Source organism: Phalacrocorax carbo, chromosome 5, assembly GCF_963921805.1.
Source record: "Phalacrocorax carbo chromosome 5, bPhaCar2.1, whole genome shotgun sequence".
In the NCBI taxonomy this organism is placed as follows: domain Eukaryota; kingdom Metazoa; phylum Chordata; class Aves; order Suliformes; family Phalacrocoracidae; genus Phalacrocorax; species Phalacrocorax carbo.
In genome coordinates, this window is record NC_087517.1 from 41,827,998 (window position 1) to 41,852,206 (window position 24,209).

Below are 24,209 nucleotides of genomic sequence, written 5' to 3' on the forward strand. Positions count from 1 at the left end.
CAGCTTTTTTAGGAAATGTAGCAAAGCTCTGACATCGCACCATACAAGATGATATCAGTAAACAGGCATTTTCTTCAGAAATTGCATGCATAAGAAAGCTGAAGACACTAAGCCCGTTCCAACTCCTTGCTATCTTGCTTTAAAACACGGCTGTTAAAAAGAAAGTTCAAACCAACTAAAACACTGGGTAAAAAGGAAAGGCTGCACACGCAGGACTTTGCAGTGACACAGCCACATCCTGAAGGGACCATAAAAGAGTTCAGTCTGCAGATATAATTGGATTTAAGAGACAAATTCATCCCGGGTGCTGGCTGTTGAGAGGTTATCGTGTCCCATCTCCAGCCTAGGAGGGTCCCTGTGCATCCTGTGCTCCTGCAAAGGCCAGCTCATGCCAGCTCCCTTGCCCATGGTGCCTATGGGTTGGCACCCTACCACAGCTAGATAACGACATGCACGCTACACGCTGCCTGCTCCACAGTCCAGAGACAGCATGTGCTCCTCTCGCATGCAGACATCAACACACGCCAACACGCCGCTCTGCATTTTTTTGCATGTGGCTTAAAGGCAGATGGAAAGGGCAGTTTGCACAAATGTTTATCCGTAGGTACTTCCCTCCCTAGGACCCCACTTGCAGGCTGGGGGCTGAGGAGTGACAGCAGGACAGGACCCCTCCTCAACAGCCTATGGGTCCCTCCACACCTTCACCCCACAAGTAGAGCAGTGTCCTCTCTCCTAGGACATCCCTAACAGCCCAGGGAGTGCAGGAGGACATGTGGGATGCCCTGAGCACGGAGTCCTTCGAACTCTGCACAACATCGGGTGCTGCCAAAGGGCTGACCACATCTGTTCCAGCAGGATGAAGCCATGGCACATGCAGGTCTGGCCACCTGATTTCACCTGTCTCCAGCAAAATTATTATTTTGGGGCTGGACTGCTTCCTTTACAGTCCCAGATCTCATTTTCAGAGGAGGGAGGAGAAAGCCTTTGACCCAGTACGCGCCTTTGTAAGGGGCTCACTGTTATCCTCTAACTCTCTCAGCAAGATAAATAGACAGCATTTTAGGCTGGAAGGGACCTTTGGAGGCCATCTGGTCCAATCCCATACTCAGAACAGCAGTACATAAAATCACAGCACATCTCCTCTGCTTGTGCAGCCAAAGGCATAGGTAGGGGAGGCATGAGGAGCAGGGAAGCATGCAAGAGACCTCAACACAAGAAAAAAACCTCTCCTGCTCTGAAGACCACCATGGAAAACAAGGATCCTACCTGAGAAGAGGCTGCTAAACCACACATTGCCCTGACTGACCAGCTCATCTCTCTGACCTCTCACTCCAGAGCCTGGGAGGGTCTCCTCTCCTCAAAGAGACCTTCCCAAAAAGCACATTTTAGCCCTCAAGTACCAACCAAAGAAACATTCGGGTGCCTAGAAGGTGCATAACTGACCTGTACCTGCAGAAACAAGTGTACTTGGTGCCTTTGGTCTAACTTTTACCCCTGTCTTCCAAGGGATGGTGTTATTACCGTGCACCTTGTAAAGCTGTCCTGTCCCAGCTAGGGTCTACCTGACTTCATTTACCCTACGTGGCCAGCCTGGGAAGAGCTGTAACTACACTCTCAAAGGTGTTACACCACCATATGCTAGTGTCAGACAAAGAAAAAGCTGCAAAGCCTCTATTTAACTGAGCAAATTCACCTGCTTTGTGCTTTGATCTTGATGCAGAAAACAGAAAAACCCCATGCTACCCTTCTCCAACTCAGACAAAACCTTACCCTGTGCTCACTCCCAACAATAGTTGCAAGCTGTTTCTATGACTCTTTTTATTTCGTCTCACCACACCAAAAGCAGAGACAGGCCTGGAAACTGAATTGCAGCCACAAGTTTCATTCATAAATTTGGCTGCATCCTTGTAAAGTGAGCTATTGTTGTTATTTCTCACCATTTACCACCTTGAAGCCAGAAAGTATTGTTTTTATTGCTATTGTGAGAACAAGAGCGGGGGGGGGAGGGGGGGAAATAATCTTGAGCTTCCCTTCCCCTCCCAATCAAATATAATGGAGGAAAAAAAAAACCAAAACAAAACAAACCAGGACGGATGTCAGATCCTCAAGGTTTTTTTTATTATTTTTTTTTTTTTTAGCTATCTACAGGAGCTCAGCCTGGTGATGCAGGTTTCTGAGTCTGAATTTTATCAATGGGCTGCGCTGGGTCCATTTGAAAGGACAGCAGGTGTTCGAACAATGAACCCAGGCTGCCTCTCTACATCTGGGCTACAAAAGCAATCACCGTGTTTACAAGAAACAGGATAATCAAGAAAACATCCTGCCACAGGCACCTAAAAAACTACAGCCCCTTGTTATTCATTTTTCTCCCACACTGTGCCGTTTATTTATAGCGCAAGAAGTAGAACTGGGAGAAGGAAAAATAAGAAGTTTCACACTCATTTCCATGCAGAAGTGACGCACGTGCAACGTGGAAGGGAGTGACGGCCAGGCACTTGGCTTGTATTGTCCTTTCAGCTCTAGGTGAAACATCATTAACCCCTGAGCTCTCACTGTAACTCATGAATTAACCAGGCATAAGTTGTTGGTTCTGCTTCATTCATACAATCACATCAGTTGAACCTAACTCATCCTGGGACACTCCAGATGGAAACTAGAGTCCCCACATGCTGCATATAATGGCCTTAGAGCCTAAACACAAAGAGATGCGCAATTATGGGTGAGGGATCGTGGACACTGCAAATGCACCTTAGCCGTCAGCACTTAAGCTTAGATCCTGATGGCCAGCGGAGTGAGAGAGGCTCTTCCAGAGCTCAGAGAAGACATAAAGAGTCCTCTCCTCAGATACCCTCTGGAGGAACCTCTTTCCCTCCATAGGCAGTACTGGCTGCCCAGCCTTCGGGGTCAGAAAAGTGACCACACAATGCATCAAGCACATTTGCAGAACTGAAGGTTGCCACCAAATTTAAGCTGCTGATGGCTTGTGGCTCCCTACAAAATCACTGTATTTTGGGGTTACTTTCTGCTGACATTTTGTTCTGCTGTCTTTCACTTTTCAGCACAAACAAAGCAGGGTAGATCCAATTTAGTAAGAAGCTTTTTTTTTTTTTAATCAAATTAGTTTCATTGAATATGCACCAAAATGGAACCTCTAGAACATTTCTCACCATCCTCAAGAACAGCTTGGGAAGCTCCAAGGTAACTCCCCCTTCCAGACTAACATTTCATGACTCAGGTCATCATTATGTCCAGCAAAATTCAGTGTTGCCTCCCCTCATATCCTCCCTTCCCTGCTTTAATAGTTTTGCTTCTAGAAGCCTTCAAAACACACCAGCTAGAGCCCCAGCACAGCAACCTGGGGAAATGAGAGCAGAGCTGCACAGCCTCTCAAGGAGTTTGACTTCCTTGCTTTTGAGTTGAATCAAAGAGGATTAAGTCAACAAGTGCTTTACTGGAGAGCGGGAGGGAAAACCAAACACACAATGAAACAACAGCACGAATAACAGATGAACTTTTCTTCTGGGCAATAAACTGCTAAAGCAGATGGCTAGCATCCCTTCTCCTTTAGACCCAAGTCACTCTCAGCTGCTACCTTTAAAGACATCAAGTCCTGGAGCTAAAACGTTTCCCTTCAATCAGACAGTGGGTCTGGAAGGGGATCTTCCTGATCCAGGCTTGACCCCTGAAGGGTTGAGCTGCCTGCCTCCCTTACCCTTTACTCATGGTCTTCTCTACCCTGATCATCCTCAGAAACACCAGCTCCCCAGCTTTAGAGCAAAGGACTTTCCAACAGCCTCTCCATCTCATGCATTGAGTATGATGGCTGAAGCCACAACTGCTGCCCCATAAGTTCACGATAACAGCTATTTTTTCCATTAACAGAAAGACCAGCAAACAGCCCACATCAGAGACCAGCATCTTCATCCCCCTCCTGCCATGGCAAGCAAGTGGCACTTTGCTGTTCTGAGTTCTTACCATACCAGGGCTCCCCAGGAGGCTGGTCCCACCAAACCTGCTGCCCATTTACCACAGCATGAGACAGCAGGGCTTAGGTCAGCTATAATCCCACTCTAATCCAAAGGAGCAGATAGTGGCTTATGCTGTGTAGCACTATATCCTCATTTGCTTAAAAACATGAGAATTTTTAAAGTTTTCAGTAATTAACGTCCACATATACCTAATATTAGCAGTCAAACTTTTTGCCATTTTACCATGAAAATCATAAGGGAGAAACATACACAACATTTTAAATTGCTGACTAGTGAGCTATAAAGTGAGTAAATAGCTAGAGGACCTATATAACTTAACTGAAATGGGTCTGTCAAGTAGTGCCATTTCACATGTGATATTGAACACATCTTCACATTACGCAAACAAAAGAAATGCTACTTATTTTCAATATTTGTTTTGCAGAATAAGAGGAGGGCAAAGGTCACTTCTAGAAGTGACTAAAGCTTGACACGGTGTTTGTGTTAATTTATTAAAAATTTTCTTGCTGAAACCAAATGTTCAAGCCAACCAGTTTTCTACAGCCTCTGCTAACAAATTACTTGGAAAATTGCCAGAATCCAGAGTCCAATCCCTTTTCCTATTTCCTTCTCACAAAATAAAAAGAAAAACCCAAAGCAAACACCCAAATATCTGGTGCATGTTAATTGTCAATCTGTATCAAATGCAAGATTTATGCTGTTAGGCATCTTTAAGAACAACTTCCTAGATAATTAAATAGCCGAACGCTGGTGAACAACTGTCAATACAGAATAAAATCAATGCATTCCCTGATGTTTCCTAATGATAGAGAGCTGATGCTATTTAGAACCAGGTTCTTCTGAAAGCTTTAATATTATTGAACAACATTATTTCAGGAGAGATGATTTGGGGTTTTACTTTTTAACAAAGAGAGAAGTGAAGTGTGGCATGGCATTTAATATCTAGCTGAGATTTAAAACACACGCTCCTTATGAAGTATGACATTTTATACCTGAAACCACAGGAACATTTCCCACATATAAGTGATAGAGGGAAAATTCTTCAATTTAGATTTGAACTTTATACCTTCTAATTCTGCTCCAATCCTCCTCCTCCATGTACCACGCTCAGGCCTGACGAACACGCTGGTGCTATATCAAAGTCTAACAGCCCGACTGCCAACAAATCCCCTTCACTTAGCCTTGAAGTAAGCAGCAAACCTCCTGTAGACCTAGTAGTTAACATTAACTGGCAAAATAGCTCAGAAACTGATTGTAAGGCTTAATGAACTGGTCAGTGCAGCCCAGCTGGCAGAGGCAGCCCTCCTGGGTGTCAGTGTGAGCTGGAAGCCAGCACTAAAGCCACAAGGCAGACCTAAGTCCCCAGGCTTGCAGCAATGAACCATCCAGCATCCCTTTACACACTTTAATCCAAGCCTAAAGGAAAACCAAACACCCATCTACAAGGAAGCCCTGAGTAACATCTCCCCAGACTTGCCCAACACAGGTCCTACTTCCCACTTTCCTGAACTCACATATCTGCTGTGCAACTCAGTTGCAACCAGGTCCCCATTTGGGAACAGTTGCCCTGGTGTAAGTGCTGTCACAGCCACTGTCCCTTGCAGGAGAGCTCCTCTGTCAAGCCCTCCAAGATGAGAGGGACACCGGCACTCTGGGGTAGGGCTATGGAGCAAACTGGTTTTTCAGTGAGAGACATCCAGCAAAATCCACCCTCCTGGCACTGCTTCACAACCCCAGCTTCATCCAGCTCATCAATAGCATGCAAACCACCGCCTTCAATGATCCCTCATGTCAGCAAGAGACACCTCATAGAGCACATCACGTCCTACACCCCAGACAGGCACAGCACAGATATCTCATGCCTGTCCCCATGGCCAAACAAGCAACAGGATCCTGGACTCCCAAGCAGTGGCCCAAAGCCTCAACTCATCCGTCCTGCCTGAGGGAGAAAGCCCTGACCCACAGCCTCTTCCTTTGCGTGCTCTTTGGGCAAGCAACACGCAAAAATAAAAAAACCCACTCTGCCTTCTGTCCTATGCCTTGGGGGACAACCCAGACTTTTGTAAGTGCTTTGAAATATGAGTTACAAAGGCAGAACGTTTTTCCTATTATGTTCCTTACTTTACTTAAGCCCCTACTCAATAAGAGACAGGTGCATTAAGCTCTTTACCAGGACCTGTATCTAGAGGAACAAGGCCCTCCAGTTTTATATGTTACCCCCTTGTAAGCTCACTAGTCGCCTCTTAAGCTCATAATAAAAGACTTCTTTGAAAAATGATGACACCTAGTTTCCAAGGCAGCAGAACTTTTAAGCTCGTGTTTGCAAGAGCCTAAGGAATTATGGATGCCAAAAAGAACATGCTGTATAAAACCCCATCACCTATTCCTACTGGATAGATTAAATAACGCTGTTTTATTTTTTTAAGGCAATGTGATCTGGATGAGGAAGTTGCTATCAATGCTATACAAAAAACATACAATAATTAGAATAAGAGGTACAAATCCCTTTAATCTCTAGTAGCACCTAGAGATCTCAGATGGTTGGGTACCCGTAAGGATTATCAGACACATGTGATCCTGGACTGGAAAGACCGAGATACTTCATGGTGTTTACTGTCAACGGTCTGCTGGACCTCAGCTGCAATTCAGGCTGTGGTGCTCCAGGGGAAGAGATGAGAAGGGAGATAAAGGAAAGAAAAGAAGAAAGCTGGAGGTGGGGATGGAGAACAGCTGTGATGAACCCAAGGTGTAGATGCAGCCACAGCAGAAAATATATCACAGGGCAGTCCTTTGATTTAGCACTATCTGTTCAACAGCTCAGGCAAACCCGCATTCTCTCACTTCGAATTACTTGAAAGCTCAAGGATTCAACTGGAAACCTACAGCAAACAGGAACATCTCACACTCCCCAGTTTCTGTTTATAAATGTCTATTTTCTTAGGCTAAACCAGTTACCTATTCTCAGTCAGATGCTACTCCCATTTCAGCTACAAAACAAGCTCCTTTCCTATTAAAAAAATTAATGCTGCTTATTTCATAATTAATTTTACTGCATGACTTTCCCCAGTAACGTGATTATTTTTTTCAAGTTCCCTACAAACTGATGAAAATAAAAAGCCCCTCAGCTTGTGCACAGGCTCCCTGCACACTCTCATGCACATCACTCTTTTGAGGCTTAATTTCTCATTTTAAAAAGGAAGATGTTTGCTTTCTTCCAACTTTTTTTTCAGGGGTATGGAGAAGGAGGGGGCAAAGTGAGCAACGGGCATTACTTCATCTTTAATAAGCTTCTAGCACAATAAAGACCATCCTTTGCACTGTAGCACTAAGGTGCTATCAGAAGCCAATAAATTCAGGTTAATAATTAACATCCACATCACATCAAACAATCGTGTTGCTCTTATTTCAATTGCTTTCAAAATCTTCCAACTTTTCTGTCTCAAACACGTGCAATGGGTTGCTTAGCTATTAATTTTAGAAGCTGTTTTTGAATGATACATTACAGAATAAAAAAAAACAAAAGTAATTTTCCATTCTGACTCCAATTCCTGAATTTACTTATTGAATTGCAAATGTTACTCCCTTTCTCTTGGAGCAGGGGAACAGTATCTTGGGGTCTATGGGAAAAAGTATATTGCTTAGGGATTACGGCCAAATTGGTCCTTAAAACCACAAGCGCTGATGAAGACAGTACTTCTGGGACTCTGCGGGTAAAACTCTTGGCTGAAAAAAAATAGTTCAGCAAAAAAAGCAATCCACAGATACCCCCATTAATAGAAATAAAAATGTGAGGTTCCCATCTAGGCCACAAAGACTCAGTAAAGGTATTATGTAAGAACAAAACACAAGTTACTGCTTTTGAGACCCTCCCCACTCCCACCCTGCAGATGGAGGAGAATCAGGGACTGAAAAGAAGCAGACAAACTTCTGATGTAAGCCAAACAAGCACGAAGAACCACTTCCATATTAACACAGCTAATTACAAGCTGATATTATGCCATATTCCAAAACACCCACCACCCCCAAAGAAAAAGCAACAGGTACTCAAGCTCGCTTACTCCTTAAAAAACCCCACCAAACCAATGCACCAAAACAAAACATGTAATAGGCATAGCTATTGTACAGCTCAAAAAAATAATATGCCTTTGATGCTTTTTATTATATCCTTGATCCTTCAAGGTTCACATTTTAAGCTTTTCTTCTAAAAGCACTGAGGCTAGGAACTTTATTTCAAAAAATCAATAGCCAAGACTGTCACCTAATTATACGAGCTAGGGCTTCAAGTCGGTGGGGAAGCAAAGGAACACAGACACCCAGAGATTTATGGCAAAAAACGCAATTGTTGGCAAAGCACTCATTGTCCTGAACTTCTTGTTTTATCCCTTCCCTTCCCACTCTGCGAAGGAGTGCATTTTTTCCCCCAAAAAAAGTGATGCGCTATAATCCTGTCTCACTAGCTTTGATTTTTCCCCTTCTAAAAAAATGAGTCTTTTAATGTTCTGCAATGGATGTTTCCCACTTTGTACACAGGCAATAAATTAAAACAACGATTTTTAAAAACTCTACATTCGCTGCCAGCTAGACATCATTTACAAGGAGGCAAAACAGCTGCATCGCCCTCAAAGCCAGACTCCTGCCAAACCAGGGCTCAGAAAGCACAGGTATGATTTTGCAGGCTATGTCACAACATGCTTGTGTTTCCCGTTACTGTTGTTTTGGTTTGTTTTTTGGGTTTGGTTTGGTTTAAAAAAAAAAAAAAAAGAGAAGCAAAAGACCAAATTATCAAACTCTGCTAGGAATGATGAAGCTCCAGTGGGTGGGAGGGAAACAGGTGTTCCCAGCACCCTCGGTGTACACATGTGCTCAGTTTGGGGATGCAACTGATGGGGGAAATACAATGTGTGAGGCAGGTATCCAGCTGTTGTGAGGGGAAAAAATAATAATAAAGTCGTTTTTAAGTGGTGAGGGAATGGAAGACCGTTAGAAACTTGCCTCAATAGGTACTTGGGGCAAGCAAAAAGGAAAAAATAAGTAGAGGAAAAACACGAATGCAACTGGGACAGCCCCTTAGGAGCAGCCCTGAAGGAGCACCGGGGAGGAGATTCCACACCCCTCCCCGAGACCCCGTTTCTGCGGTAACGGCGGGGCAGGCGCAGGGCGCTCGGTTGCCGGGGCCGCGGACAGGCCGCCGCCAGCCGGGGCAGGGCCGGGCCGGTTCCGTGAAGGCCTGGGGTCGGTGTAGGTGCGCCGAGCCGGGCTGGGCGAGCCCCCCGGTGGAGGAAGGAGCAGCCCCACCGCGCCTCGCCATGTCTCAGGCGTGAGTAACGCGGGAGCCAGGCGGGGCGAGGGGCCGCGGGCGCCCGGGAGAAAACCCTCTTTAAAGGGGTGAAAAAAGCCACACACACCCTCCACGTACCTCCGTAGGGAAACACCTGCCGATACAAACGCAGTGCGACCGGTTCCGCCGGGCCGTGTTCGCTGGCGCAAGGCCCCGGCGGCCCTTCCCGCCGCGCCGGGCCTCCCCTGAGGGGAGCTTCGGGGAGGGCGGGAATCAGCCCCGCAGAGTAACCGCACCACCTCATCAGTGTTTAGGCCAATAGTAATATTATTCGTACTCTGTAATATTATTCGTACTCAGGCACTAGGCCCCTTTTCTGCTTGCAAAAAATACTTTTCCCTGTCTTACAGACCAAAATTTGCACATACTGTGGGTTGTGGTGGGTTTTTTTTTCCTGTAATGAACTCATGCTCTCAGCACAATACAAAGCTTTAAAAGTTTATTTGCAATAACCAGACACTGATGATGGCACTGTATCAAAGTGCCTGCAAGGAGCCATACTTGTTTCTCCCCAGAAATATTACTGAGATACCAAACTCCTATGATTAAGAAAGCACTACAAAACTGGAAACCTAACTGTGAGCGTCTCTCATGACATTATCCCTCAGTATGTTGCTGTTTGCTGCTTCCAGGTTCAGCAGTACAGTTGGGCACAACCAACCCAGTTTGGGGCAGCTCTTCTTTCTAGTTCTGAGCTGGATGGGGCTTGCTCAAGTTCAATAATTAATTGTACATTGAGGAGGAATGACCCTCAGGCAGTAGGTTACTGCCTTCTGCAGCTCCTCCTCTGCAGAGTCAAGCTCTGACCTGGTCAAACCTGACCCTACCCAAACCACTGGCCCCAGCAGGTTGTAAGCACAAGCATCTCCTGGCTTTTTACCCATAGTCTTCTCCTCTGGCATCTGTGGTACCAGTCTCAAAGCCTCTTCTTTCTTTTGCTCAGTGTCCTCTTTCCAAACTCCAACTCTTTGCCAGGTGAAACCCCTCAGACTCTAAACCATCCCTCCAGCCTCAGAACTAGAGCAGCTCTCATTGTCAACTCTACATTGGGTCTGCACTAGCCTCCCTTCCAGCCACCTGCCTCAATGCATTTGCAGTCCCAGCCAGGTACCACCACCACCACCACTGTTTTCCAGCCAGGCAGCTTCCTTTTCCTTGCTCCTTGGCTCAGGAAAGAATGGTAAGCTGAGGAGGAAAAGAAAAACATCAAGGGCACAGCCTCCAGCAGCCTTAAGTTTGAGGAAAGCTTGGTTAGGTCACTGGCTAATCCAGTACAGGGCTCAGCTTGTAACAGCACCAATCATGCCTTGTATCAGTATGGTGACTTAGTTAAGGGAAGTTCAGAAAGGAATGGATAGTTATCTAAATCGCATTGTTTAAAAGAAAAAAAAAAAACAAACCCAAAACCCAAATCCACAAAAGTAGTGTTTGACCTCCTCCTGATAGAGTTATCTCAGAATCTGTCATTCCCAGTGAGTGCCGGCATTGGGGCTGCTCTTATTTGAGCTAGATTAATACAACAGGAATTAAGCTGAGTATAGTTAGAAAATACTTGTGCTTCAATTGTTTGCCTTAACTCAGTTTAATTTTAATAGCGACAGGGCTCTTTAGCATTTCCTGTAGCACTAAACAGCAAATACATATAAACATGAGACCCATCTCCGCACCACATGACAAAAATATATGCAGTTCTGTTTCCAAACAAAGTAGTGGTGCTGGTAAGGGACTCCAGTCTAATATTCATGCTACTTGGCTCACTTAGCTATAATCACTCTATAGCTGTGCACAGCACAGCATTTATAGCTTGGTTAATCCAGTGCTTTGTAAACACAAGTCTGAATAGACACCAGATCATCACCCACTGTATCTACTGAGCTTGAGTTAAGCAAGAGGCTGGACAGTTTTATTTACCCTATTCTACACCTCAGCCAGTGTACCAAGCTTTTCAGACAGATTGTGCTCTTCTTTATTGCCCCAGCAACCAGATTCAGGTTATCACCTGAGATTCTCAGCACTCCTTTTAAAAAATAATTTTTTTAAAAGAGTTAAATCAGAAATGCTCCCAAACCATCAGGAAAATAAGTACTAAATTATTACCTAAATGTACGTGGCCTTAAAGGTTTAATTTCATTATTTTTAAATGGTTGGGGCTGACAGCGCTGGCAAGTCCATAAACATTATATCTTAATGTTTACTGTATGCAGCCTTGTGTGTCCTCAGCAAAGTTGCAGTCAGTGCCAGTGGTCATGATATAGCCTAGGACAAAAGGACAAAAGGAACGCATGCAAGGTACAGCTCAGTTGGTTCTCAAGCAAGGTACCGAGGCTGCTGTTACATGATTATATGTAGTGAGTTATCCTGGCTGCGTACCATAAATCAGGCTAAATTAAAAGTATTTTAAAAGCTATGTGACAAAAACATAACAGACTGCCTTACTTGTGGGCAGTGAAGAAAAGAACTAATAATGCATGGGGTTTATAAGAAAGAACTTTGATATTTTGGGCAAAAATATTTTAGGGGACACCACCTTATTTGGCTGGGAATGAGGATGGCTGCTTATCTTGCCAAGTCACGTGGAAGACATACTCCATCCTACAACAGGGTAGGCACATCAGTAAGTCACAGCCAAGTCTATAATACTGATTTTTCGATGCCATACAAGTCACATCCTGTGTACTGTATAGAAATGCTACACAGCACAGGTTTTTTTGAGCTTGAGGCAAACAGCTGCTTTTTAGACATCTGGAAAAACAGCTGCTAAACACAGAGAAATTGCATGCATCTTGTGCAGCCAGTTGGACGTGCTGGCCGTACTAAGCGTGTGTACAGGGCAGCTGTCTTGCATGCACCGCAAGTCCAAGCAGCCAGACTGGCAACTTTTGCAGCACAGAGTCATACTACACACAATTTACATGGCTGGGATTTCAGTATTTCCAGTCAGTTTATGAGGCGTGTTTCACCATCCTCACTGCCCTATGATTTTAACAGTGTGTAAAGCTCACAGAAGCGTGTTATTCCACTGCTTTAGTAAGCTTTGTGTCAAGATAGAGACAGGACACTCAGGAAGTACTCAGCTCTGTTCTCTTAGGGTCAGTAAGTTCCAGCAGCCAGCCAAAAGAAAAGTCAGCACGTCCAGACATGCTTGACATTTTCTAAGGACAGGCGCAGTGCTCACAAGAGAGCATGCCCATTACATTTGCTGAAGGGTTGATTAAGAAGTGCTGGGCGTATCGCACTTCCTAAAGTACTCAAACCCCAGCATTTGCATACAGATGTACATTTTGTTCCAGACATTGAACAGGAGATTTACATAGCTGTTTTTGCATTTATGTTTTCCTGCTGCGTTTCCTCCTTTTTTATGAATGTGTTTACCATTTACTTGACCTGTAGGATCTTGACCAGTAATTTCTTAACTTGCCCTAGCAGCCCTAGTCCAGACACATTCAAAGCTGAGTCTTGGCACTGCTACCATTTGTAACAGGTTTTAATCAGCTACAAGACATTTGCCACTGCCACCAAGGAGCTTTAAACAATCAAAAAAGCTTTAAAATTTAATTTTATGTCACAAATAGAACTTATTATAAGTCAGTGGTTAAATATTAATCTAAGACAAGATCTTTAGGATCTCCCCGTCTGCTTCCGACAGAAGCAACCAAAGGAGAGTGATGTATTTAATATTACATCCCCAAAGCTCAGTTAAAGAAAATTAAGGTTGCAAAACCGAAATGTAAGAAAATGTTAGTGCAACTTTTAATCCCTTCTTCTCTCCACCCCACCCCCACTTCGCGTGGCTGCATTACGATGCAGTTTCTTATGTTGCGATCACATCCTATTTTCTTCCCACGGGGCCCCAGCCTCATTCAGCGATTGGGCTGTTGTTGAATATTTCTTTTTATCCCCTCATTCAGTGTGTGGCCCCAGGCCATATTCTTCAAATTCCATCCAAACGCCACAATTATTAGCTTCCTCCTGGGCATTCCTAGCATGTTCTCTCTAATACATCTCCTAAGCATTCACGGATTCATCTTTGCCCCTCTTTCCACCCCTGGTAAGCATTAGCATGTCATCCTGCTTATGTCAAAGCAGGAAAACAGAGACAGATTCAAAATTATCGCCATTAAGGCTCAAAACTGCAACTCCCTCCTGTGCCTCCCTTCAATCCTTAATGGGCAGGGAAAGATCTTGTGTGTTACTCATATGTTGTCTCCTTTGGGAAAAAGCATTGTCAGTGGAAATATCCCAGCAGCACTTGTGCTAGAAAGCAGTGAGAGAATAGGCTACAGTTTTTGAGAAACTGAGTAGACCATGTTAACTTTGAGCTTAAAGCCTCCTGATCTTGGCAGAGGCAGAGCAGCACCCAGACTCAGCATTTGCCCTTTATGCATGCAACTGTAGGCAGCTGGATGGGCAATTGCTCCTTCCTTTTCTAAGGGAAGAAAAAGAAAAGTATGCACATAAGGTGGTTAATGCTGAAATAAACTTCATTACCATACCCAGTAAAATGCGGTATAGGCAAATGCTGCCTGGAGCTTGAGTAGGTAATGTCCCTTCAGCTCTGATCTATTTCTGATTATCCATCTCTCAACAAAGAACTCACTACAATATCTGCTGCAGCAATGCTATGTGGTAATTGGATATAAGTTGCCAAAGCTCTCCTTCACCATCCTTTCATGCTTCCTTGACCAGGAGAAATACTGGATACAAAACAGAGGAAGCTGCTGTTCTCTTCCTTACCGCAAAGGAAAGGGCAGGCTCCAGCCCAGGCAGGAGCTGTAGCCTGACAGACAGAAGGGTGGCCCTTGGAGCATGCTACAGGAAAGGTCAGCCTAGGACAATGTCTCCTCCACCTCAATCGCTTCACAATGTCCTCCTGTAAGAAAACAGCCATTTCTCCAGTCAGTCTGTGAGTTTGGCTAGAGCAGGTGCTTGACACCTGCTGGGTGCAGTGTTGCCACTGCTGCTCAGTGAAACAGGCTTCCTCACCTTCCCTGCAGTTTCCCATTACATTTATGCCAGCAAAATAATAATAATAAAAAAACCAAACAACTAAAACCCCAACAAAAGACAAACCACTTTTATCCCCTATTCACTTTCTGTAGCAGTACCAAACAAGGCATTTAGACATGACAGAAGCATGGAGCTGTTCACATTAACGATGGCAGCAGGCTGCATGTTTTCTTCCCCAGCCACGACCCAAGCCTACTGAGGTTTATCCTTTATTTTCTCCATACGCTTCAAACTCTGTAAAACATCATCATGGCTAGAGCAAGCATACTTAAGGGGGGTCATCTGGCAGCATTACCACCAGCTAAAAAGTTTGGCATAATTGTAAGGCTAATCTTATTTTAGGAGCAAGGCAGGCCTGACCAAGTTCAGACCCATGAGTCAGTACTGCTCCAGACTGCAGGCTAAAGGCTTTTAAAACAGGAATTTATTCAGACAGCCTTACAGTCAATTCAGTTTGTGTCATAAGGCCACACTGATCTCTGTTCCTGTCTGCAAAAAGTTCTCTCTATAATAAGGCAAAACAAAAAAAGAAAAGAGAGGGCTACTCATGTAATATATTTAGCTCAGCAATCACCACACAATACCTGAGCAGGCTGTGGTGGGGGAACAGGTAACTGCTGACCTGAATAAACCAGCAGTCATTTTAAGTGTGGTGATTTGTAGAGAGAGAAGAAAATAAAAAAAATTAAAGCAGCAGCATTTGCACAAGCCCCTTTTCCTCTCTGGGCCTCACTTTCCCCTCCCAACCTTTGTCTCTCGTTTCTTTATTTTACAGAGGCAGCAGGGCAGGGTTTCCCTCCCCCTGTTTGCCCAGGTCTTAGCACAATGGCTGACCTGTTAAGCCCCAAGTATCTAGAGGAGACCCCGAGGACTGGCCCCTGCACACACTTCCTTGTCACCAGACCCAAGTCTCAGCTGCCTCTGCTCTGCTCCATGATTGTTGGCTTGATCTGCATGGTTATGAATACGTGCTGGGCTCCTCATGCCCAAAAGAGCCCTGCTCCATTGCACAGGTCCCTGCTGCAGCCCAGCTCCAAGCTCCCTTGCTGTTACAAGTGCTGCCGGTGCTTTCTCCATCTCCTGTTAGATAGCCCAACACAGTGCAGTCTCATTTTCTGAGAAAGGTGGTTTGCAGTGGCAGCATAGATGCTTCAGAAATGTTTGAAAAAACACACACGATATAGTGCTCATTTAATCAAACAGGAGTTTCCTGGGTCAAGTCAGTCAGATTTTTTCCCTCCCGTCTCTTTGCATGTGCCCATCCATCAGAAAAATCAGAAGGGCCCATGCAGTGCTACACTCTGCATTTACATGATCAGTGTGTGAAAGCATGAGATATTTCTCTTTCTCCTAGGAGAGACAGCCCAGAAAAAACAGGCAAAGAAGCCTAGGTTCAGCCCATATACAAATCTGGAGACAGACACAGCTTGGAGAGCAAACTGTGCCATGTCCTGGAATAACAGAAATAGTGTTCCCTTTAACAGCTGAGTGAAAAACACCAAGACACTTCAGAGGGGGAGAAGGAAAACCACACAAAGGTAACCCCACTGATGCCAGATTCCACTACTGGCTCAAGAGTGGGCTGAGGGACAGTTTGCACAGTCAGCACAAATCTTTTATAAGAAGGGCACGCTTAAGTCCCAAAACTAATTCAACACAAGTAAGCAAGCTAACCTTAGCTGCACTCCAAACCAACATATTTTAAGTGTAAGAAGAGATGGGTCAAGCAAACATTCAGAGTCAGAGGGCCCTGGAATATTAAAATGAGGTGATGCATAATTTGGCAGGATTTTAAATATCTCTTTCTAACTTGAGCAGAAAACCATATTTTTAAACTTAGCTTTAAATAAGCAGATCAAGCTTTATTTTGAACAATACAAGTGAGATGCAAACTACAAGTCATGCTATGGCAAAAGAGTCTTCTTAAGCCCTTTTTTTAAACTCTGTTTCTGCTTTGTGGGAGTGAAGAGAAGGGACATCAGTTAGGAGGTAAAGCCTTGACGTTCCCTCCAAGCTGTAAGCTGCCAGAAAGCACTCTGAGGGCTCTGGAATTAAGTCACTTTATGTGTTTTTTCCTCATCCCATTACCTCGGTGCTTATTTTTCCTATAACACACCTATTTTGTAGTTGCTATGACAATTTGCAGCATTACTTACAGCGCTATACACATGCGGAGATCAGCAGGCAGACTTCTTTGCCAGGATTTAATAATCTTATGCCTTGAATAGGAAAATTGTGTTCAGTCCTGCTGGTTACCTGCGCTAGTAGGCTAGTCAGACGCTCTAATTCAGCTTAATTCTGATGCAGTATCATCCTCAGGCATGGATACAGCCCACGACCTACCTGTTACAGAATGGGAACAACCCATGAGATGAACCAGTAACACTCAATAAAAAGCCAGCGCACTGAAGGATGTGTTGTACTCCCCTTCAGTGCATGGAAGCAATTTTGAGGGGGTTTACAACTTAATGCAGAGAGAGACTGAGCAAATAGACAAAATTCAAATGGGTGTTAAGGGGTTGCATGCTGCCTGATTAATGCGCAAGGAGAGTCTGTCTTGTCCTTTGCTCTTAATGCATAACTTTGAGGACATAGACTACTCCTTCTAACTACCCTTGAACGGTTTGTTGCCAAAGCTGAAGGGCTCCCCAGGAATACAGCAACTCTGCCAAGTCCCCCAGAAAGGGCTATGAACACCGAGCACATCTAATCTTTCGAACTAGTCCAGAAGGGCTCCCCTTTGGACACTAGTAAAATCTGAAATAATTATTTTAATCCTGTTTTGGGGAGGGGAAACAGATAGCTATGCATGTATGTGTCCTCTAGTTTTTAGTCAGGGTGAACCAAAAAACACACTCAAATCACATTTCTGCTTGCACTGTCCAATTATCAAGCACCTGCTGCTCCCTGTCACATGCCTAACAAAGAGAAGTATTAGGGATAGCCACCCCCCCCACCCCCACACACACCCACACCCCCACACCCCCCCGCCAAGATGTCAGTCACCCTGACTGGAACAGGTACACAGGAGTTATCAGCTTATCACAGCTGAAAATTTAGCAGTTTCCACTGGAAAATGAAGTATTGAAGGAAAAGATTGATGTGGCCTGTCCCTTCTTTTGCCTTCATTTGGACAGAGCATCTCTGCTGCAAAAGCTACAAAAATACTATAATAACCATTGTCTCAATATCTGACCCACAGCAACATGCTTGCAATCATCATAATGCTTATCTGATAAACTAATGCTTTATGGAAACAATTATGTTCCATCTATATTGCCTTATGTTAACATACTCTGAAGGGCTAGAGCACTCCATTCCCCTCCTCCCTCAAGAAGTCATTCAAAATATAAAAAGAAACTGGATATTAGCTGGCTCAGCAGGAGGAACCACTTGACATTCCTCAGTCAGAAGAAGCAGAAAGGGAGATTATTGTAAATTGGAGTGGACAATCGTGGAGTCAGTTCTTGTTGCGGTAAAATCTGTTGTCTCCATGCAATAACCTGCATTTGAAACGCTCTAGCCCAAGGATACCCACTGTTCATAAATCAGCTGTATGGTTGTGGGGACAACCTCCAGGGCCAGCCTTTCTCAAAGATTTATAACCTCCCCGCTATCAAATGGTCTGTGAGTAGGCACAGCTAAGTAAGTACAATACCACGTTGTTTCCTTCTGTGCTGGAAAACCCCATGAACCTCACACCAGTGTACGTTTTTCCGTGTCCTGCCTTCAGAGGAAGCATACAAAACTCCCATTGATCAACGGGCAGGGCTGTTAGGTCAAAGCTAATGCTGGTCTTGTTTGTGCCAATCTCCTCCACTCTGCTGGTTTTATTTTGTTTATCTCCTGTACCTGGGTTAATTGCTGCAATTGAGTGATTTGGGTGGTGCAATGGGATGTAAATGAAGTTGGAAAAAAAGGAAGGGGAAAGACCTGGGTGGGCTGCAGAGATATTAGGAAAAGCAAGACCAGCTGCATCCTGCAGAACCCCAGGTCAGCTGAAAAATATAATATGCACTTAAAAAAGCTAATAGTGCAAATTCAATAGCAGCATTCAGATTGTTGGTGTTTTTGCTGACTGCTGCAGGGAGTCCCAGCAGCATCCTGGACATGAAGCACACACCCCACACTTGGGGTACTTGTGGGCTGGAGTTTGTCCTGTCCACCCCACCGGTCACTCTTGCGGCACAACCCTTGGGTCATTCTGTACTCTGAGGTCGGGAGTGATAAGATCAGCTGACAGAGCTCCAACCTAGACGTTTATTATCAAGCACGAGCAATGTTAACAGCTGCCCAGCTTTCTTGTCAGTATTAATATACAAGCACTCCCTCAATGTTGCTCAAACCAGCAAGAAGTCTGCTTGGAAAGCTCATCTAGTGGAGACAAAGCCTTTTACTGTCTTCATCCTTCTTTGAGAGGCTCTAGGAACGGCAAGCAATAGCTAGATTAAGCAAGTGGATGGGTCTAGATTGCACCATTGAAGCTAATGACCGTTATTTCTAGGTTTAAGAACCAAAAGTCAGCTTTCCCTGTTACCTTAGCCCAGTTTTCCCCTCCTCCTGCAAACGTGGTAACATGAATCAACTGTTTTTCTCCCAGCATAACTGAGTCTCAGTACATAAGACATTTCCTACCTCTGCTAGTAAAGAAGCACTTTCAAAGACAAAATTTTTTTATGCCTGTCACTCCCAAGAGAGAGTCTCCACTTGGCAAAGAGAGGTTATGAAGTAAACAGGACCTAAAAGGGTCTTTCACTACCATACATGTTAGCATCTTTCAGTGACAAACCTGGTGTTTGAGCTCTTCTCTGAATAAAACTCTCATAGCCCAGAGTACGTTTCTTGCCCCTTTAGGATGATTTCTCACAATATTCTGCACTGATCTGCTTTTAGCCACTAAAAGCCAGTCCATACTCGCATCAGAGCTCCACCTATTCCTACCAGAACTACCAAGTAAAAAGCATTTTCACTTCTGGAAGTATAGCTGGCCTTAGATGCCATCTTCCATATCACATAATCTCTAGCCACTGGACCAGACATTTAGCAACTGCTTGGAATGCAACACTTGCTACGATAGAAAGAAATTATTTTCCTCACTTCACATTTGAAATTGTGCCCACAGCTACACTCTATCATTAGCGCCAACACAGCCCTTACCCTACATTAGTTCCAACCAACCACTTTAGAAAGGCAGAAAAGCAACACACGCTTTAGAAACATCAGTTAGTTTTCATCCCAAACATGGAAAGACCTAAGAGACCTTCCCCCATCATAAGAGCTTTGCAGAGGAAACACCTTTTCTATTAAATCATCATCTCAGCATAATTGAATGAAACTCATGACCCTATCAGGGATGCAGCTTCAAGAATATGTTGAGGATGAAGTCAAAAAGTTTTTAACTTTTAAGCTTTCATTAATAAAACCACATTTTAAGATTCCTATTTTTAAAACAATCAAAAAAGATGAACTTTTGCAAATGTTTTTTAAAATGCATTGTAGTTAAAAATCTCTTTATAAATATAATGTCTCACATTTCCAGGCTTGCTTTTTTGAGAAATCCACACACATAGAGCCCTGACATCATTGTGCGCTAACTCTTACTTTCATGTTGTGTTAACATAGTCTCCTCTTTTTCAATTAGCACTTACAATAAAATGTGGACAGATGCCCAGAAAGACCTTGACATCCAGCTCCAGAGAGAAAGAGAAGAGTTCCTCCAGCCAGAGAAGGACCGCGTGAAAGCATTCAAGATGTTAGCCACTTCCTATATCAAATACATGCAAATCTTCCGTAACTTGGAGACAGCCCATGACCAACTCATTCACCAGCAGAAACGGACAGTGATTCGGCAAGTGCTAGATGGTGTGATTGGCCGAATCCTGGAGATGAAAAAAGAGATGGTGGAGCTGGAGAACTCAGAGTTTCATTACATTGATAATATCCTGGAAGATCTAAAGCTTCTCCCGGTAGGTCTACCTCTATTATGAACATATTCACAGGAACTTTGCCTATCCTATATTTTAAGGACAGTCACATGTACTTGCAGTCTATGAAGTTCCACCAAGTCATTTAGCTTCCTGTATGTTCACTAGTGTACTGGGTGATCAGTAATTATGGCATTTTTATTAAATATCAGAGTATATTTGATCTGTGATGAGCATTACATATTGGAGCAAGATTTTAAAAGCTGATCTGCTTGATCAATATGTTGTATTTCTGCTTCTCCATAGCAGCACAGGCTCTGTGGATTTTTCACTTGCACATGTCCTAACCTAAAGTCATACTAGCTTAGACAGCTTTGCTCTTAATGTCAGCAGCTTGATGCTGCCTGATTTTAATGTGGTATTAGATAGAAGATGAGCAACCAAGGCACTTAAGTCTGCCCGTTGCATCACTGTGAATCAGCCTGGCCTCAGGCCTCTCCCAGAGATTGCAGGTAATGCTACAAGTTGCACGGCCTGGTCTACTAGCTCATAGTACAACAAATTACTAAAGTGAGAAATCTGAGACAAATCTCTTATTGTAAAGGAGGCAGGCACCGGGAACATATTCAACATCCAGGGTTCAGGACTGCCTGCTGTAAAAGCAGCCCCCTGACAGACAGCCCACTAAACCAGATGAATACAAAAACAATAAGGCAAAGTCTTGAAGCTGTTCTGTAAAAGCAGTGTGAAAAGTTAGTGGCCAAAAGCTGCTTACTTCTCTCTCAGACAGCTCCACCTATTGTCAAATTCAGGTACCGCTGCTAACAGCTTTTCTAAAGCAAGAGTCGGAGCTTAAATTACTGCTTTTTTCGGGATCCTAGTTAAAACATGTTAGCTGGTATCATTATAGCATTATTTACAAACATGTCTCTGTTGCAATTGCACGTGTATGTCACTCTGCAAATTTAGGGTAGCAATTACTATGCATTTTCACCAGCTCTTTACCTTACAACATTAGTTATAGCAGCAGACCATTTTAAACTATGAGAAAGTATACTGGAGAACATAAACACATCTCCAGAGGAACTGATCCCTCAAATCATAAGATCAATAAGCACTGCTGTTTTCATGACTTACCAGTAAATCCACTTGCAGCAAAAATTTAGCAAGTCTGAAAAGTCATGCTTGACGTCTATTTAAAAAAAAAAAGCATAAATTCAAATTCCTGCACCACATCTTAGTTTAAGAAGGCATGACATACCTACCAAAAAAAACCCCCAAAACAAAACAAAAACACCAAGCCACAAACCAAACACACACAAAAAAACACACTGAAGAAATTTCAGGCTTTTCCAGAGAAAACATTATTTTCCACAGTAGATAGGATTACAGATTTGTGGGATTTGTGGGGGTTTTTTTATAAACTAGTCACATATTCTTGGTTCCAAAACAAAATTACTGGCTGCTACCTGACAAATAACTGCTATTTCATAAAGAATCTGCCCAAAAAGGAGATCTCTAGCCCTTTTTTTCACTGTATCATCATAGGCTAAAATCCAGCATGACTGTAGGCAGAGAGCACAGAGTAATCTCATATCTGACACAGTGATATTGCATACTTCTTACTCTGTCACTGTAAAGCCAAGCTTCATCTTCCTATAGTTCTGCGCTTCACTTTTTTTGTACAGTTGGCTTCCAACACTCAGTCACTCAATATCCTGGGGTAACAGTAAAAGTATTTGGATACGCAAATCCCACATGGATCCAGGAGTGGCTAAAAGGCTGCAAATTTGACTTGAAGATAAACATCACAAACCTAACTTTTCAATGCTGGGCCACAAAAAGAGATTATGAAAAGAAGTAGTCTCCCTACTCCCCACGCCTTCCAGCACTAGCACTAGCATTATAGCTTTGATCTCATCTTTACAGTCAGTAAAAGTCACAGTCCAGATCACTTGTAATTAAAGCCCAGATTAGACATCAGAGATACTCATCACCCCTACACTGACCAACTTGCACTACTAACTGTCAGCATAAAAGCCCTCTCATCCTATGTGAAGGTGTCCAGACAAACTGCTTGATTTCTTAACCTAAAGACAGCCAGATTTGTAATTCATCCTGGAGCAATTTGCACTCTTAAAGTACAATGTATAATCATTTCCACCGCCAGTCAAGCATGTCAGAAGGTGCAAACAGGGAGCTCAACAAGACAATTATTTAGAAACTTCAGCAGACCAGACCTGCATTGATAAAACCAATAGAAATAAACACAGTCCTACTTAGACGCTTTCTTATGCTGCTGTAACAAGTATGTCCCAGTCTGCAACTGAGGCAATGTGTAATGAAATCTTTAAGTTTGCAGTTCATAGGGGCTGTTTTCATTGGCCACAGTCTTTGCTGAAAATTCTTGCTCTAGGAATTGGAAGGCCTTAGGGCTCACAAGCAGCGCATTTACCATGCGCTTATGTCAAGGCAGGAGCGGTGCTTGTTCTTTACAGCCAGCATTTTTCTCCTCTTTATCTGTCCATACCAGAGGTAGCATTAATGCTGCCAAGGATCAAGCGTAAGGTCTCCCTGAGCAGGTCAAAGCCCACCAAGTTTACATATCAGACAGAACAGAGAGTACTGATAGCACAGCATCAAGTCTTGTACCTATCTTATGTAACTTGACTGTGCAACAGCTCATGAGTGGCACAACAGGGTAACTGTATTGCCTGTTTCACCCTGTCCCTCTGGGAGAATCGTTTACTTGAGGAAATATTCTGCATGCTCCTGAAGCATCTAGAAGGTGCATTCTCCCCGCCCCCCCCGCCCAACCCCACCCAAAAAAAGATACTTGCCAGTAAATATTCTTGAAGAATTGTCTCCAGTCTTCAGCACAATACAAAGAACAGGTTATGCAACTCCACAGCATCTTAACTTTTGGGGTGCTTTTTGTCTGCCTCTCTGCCTTTTTCATTTCATAAGAGTGAAACTCTACAGGAGAAGAATTGGTAGAAATGTGTATCAGTTACATCTTTTCAATGATAGAAACAAGAAAGGACAGCCTCTTCTAATCATGCCTGATTTTGAGAAGTGACTGAGATATCACAGTCACAGACAGTGACAGTTTGTCTACAGGTAGAAATACCCATAGATTAAGAGAATTGTGCTTTGGCTCCTTGTAATGGTTAAAAAAATGCAACAGAACAGACCTATTTTTCATGTTGATTAAAAAGAAGTGGGATGATCATACAACCAGAGGTATTCAATTCAGTGGAAATCATGTTTAGGTTTCTGGCAACCCTGCCAAATATTTTAACAGTTTGATAATATAATTGAGCCATTATAAAAAGAAAGATTTCTAGGCTGCCATGGTTCAGAAACTGGGTTGATTTATTTGTTTTTGTTGAATTAGGCCTTAAGTAATTGCAAAGTAACAGCTCAGCAGCTGTTACAGAGGTCAAATTCCCCAACACTCCAAATATTCAACAATCTCAGTCCAATTTAATTGCTTTGTAAAGGTGTTCAATTAATAACTAATGAGATTTTAATGCAGTTCTAAAAAGCATCTCGTGACTATTTCTTCCTCTAGGAAGACATAGAAGTACCTATCCCAAGGTATTTCATTAAAGAAAAGCTGGAAGTCCTGCAGCAGAGGGAGAAAATCCTTGATGAGATTTTGCTTAATGCTGGATTGCAAACACAGGTAAGAATACCACCTACCTACCCAAAGCATGCTTAACTTCTTTGTTTGTAGCCACAAATGTCTGAACACATGAGCCACTAATTTTACAGATAAGGTGCAAATAAAAAATAACATTAGGAATTTTCCTAACAACATCCAGTCACATCTTGAGTCTGGTTAGGAGTAAAATGAATCAAGACTGCTTTATGCATCTGAGAGTGTGTCAGAGAAAGGGCAGCACTTTGGCCAAGTTTAGTAGGTGCTTTATTTGTCTAGCTAACTCT

The 24,209-nt window shown here is 43.5% G+C and overlaps 2 protein-coding genes across 3 annotated transcripts in view; one reads left to right on the top strand and one right to left on the bottom strand.

Moving 5' to 3' along the window:
* Positions 1-9,509, bottom strand: part of ACKR3 (atypical chemokine receptor 3) — a 47,452-nt gene extending 37,943 nt beyond the window's left edge. Inside the window, exon 1 of the mRNA XM_064452167.1 lies at positions 9,406-9,509. The gene's annotated coding sequence lies outside the window, so the exon portion shown is untranslated. The remainder of the gene's footprint in view (positions 1-9,405) is intronic.
* Positions 9,119-24,209, top strand: part of IQCA1 (IQ motif containing with AAA domain 1) — a 110,548-nt gene continuing 95,457 nt past the window's right edge. For both annotated transcript variants that reach the window (XM_064452163.1, XM_064452164.1), the window contains exons 1-3: positions 9,119-9,306; positions 19,976-20,300; positions 23,833-23,946. In XM_064452163.1, coding sequence (XP_064308233.1) covers positions 9,296-9,306; positions 19,976-20,300; positions 23,833-23,946 — 450 coding nt within the window. In that variant the 5' untranslated portion in view covers positions 9,119-9,295. The remainder of the gene's footprint in view (positions 9,307-19,975; positions 20,301-23,832; positions 23,947-24,209) is intronic.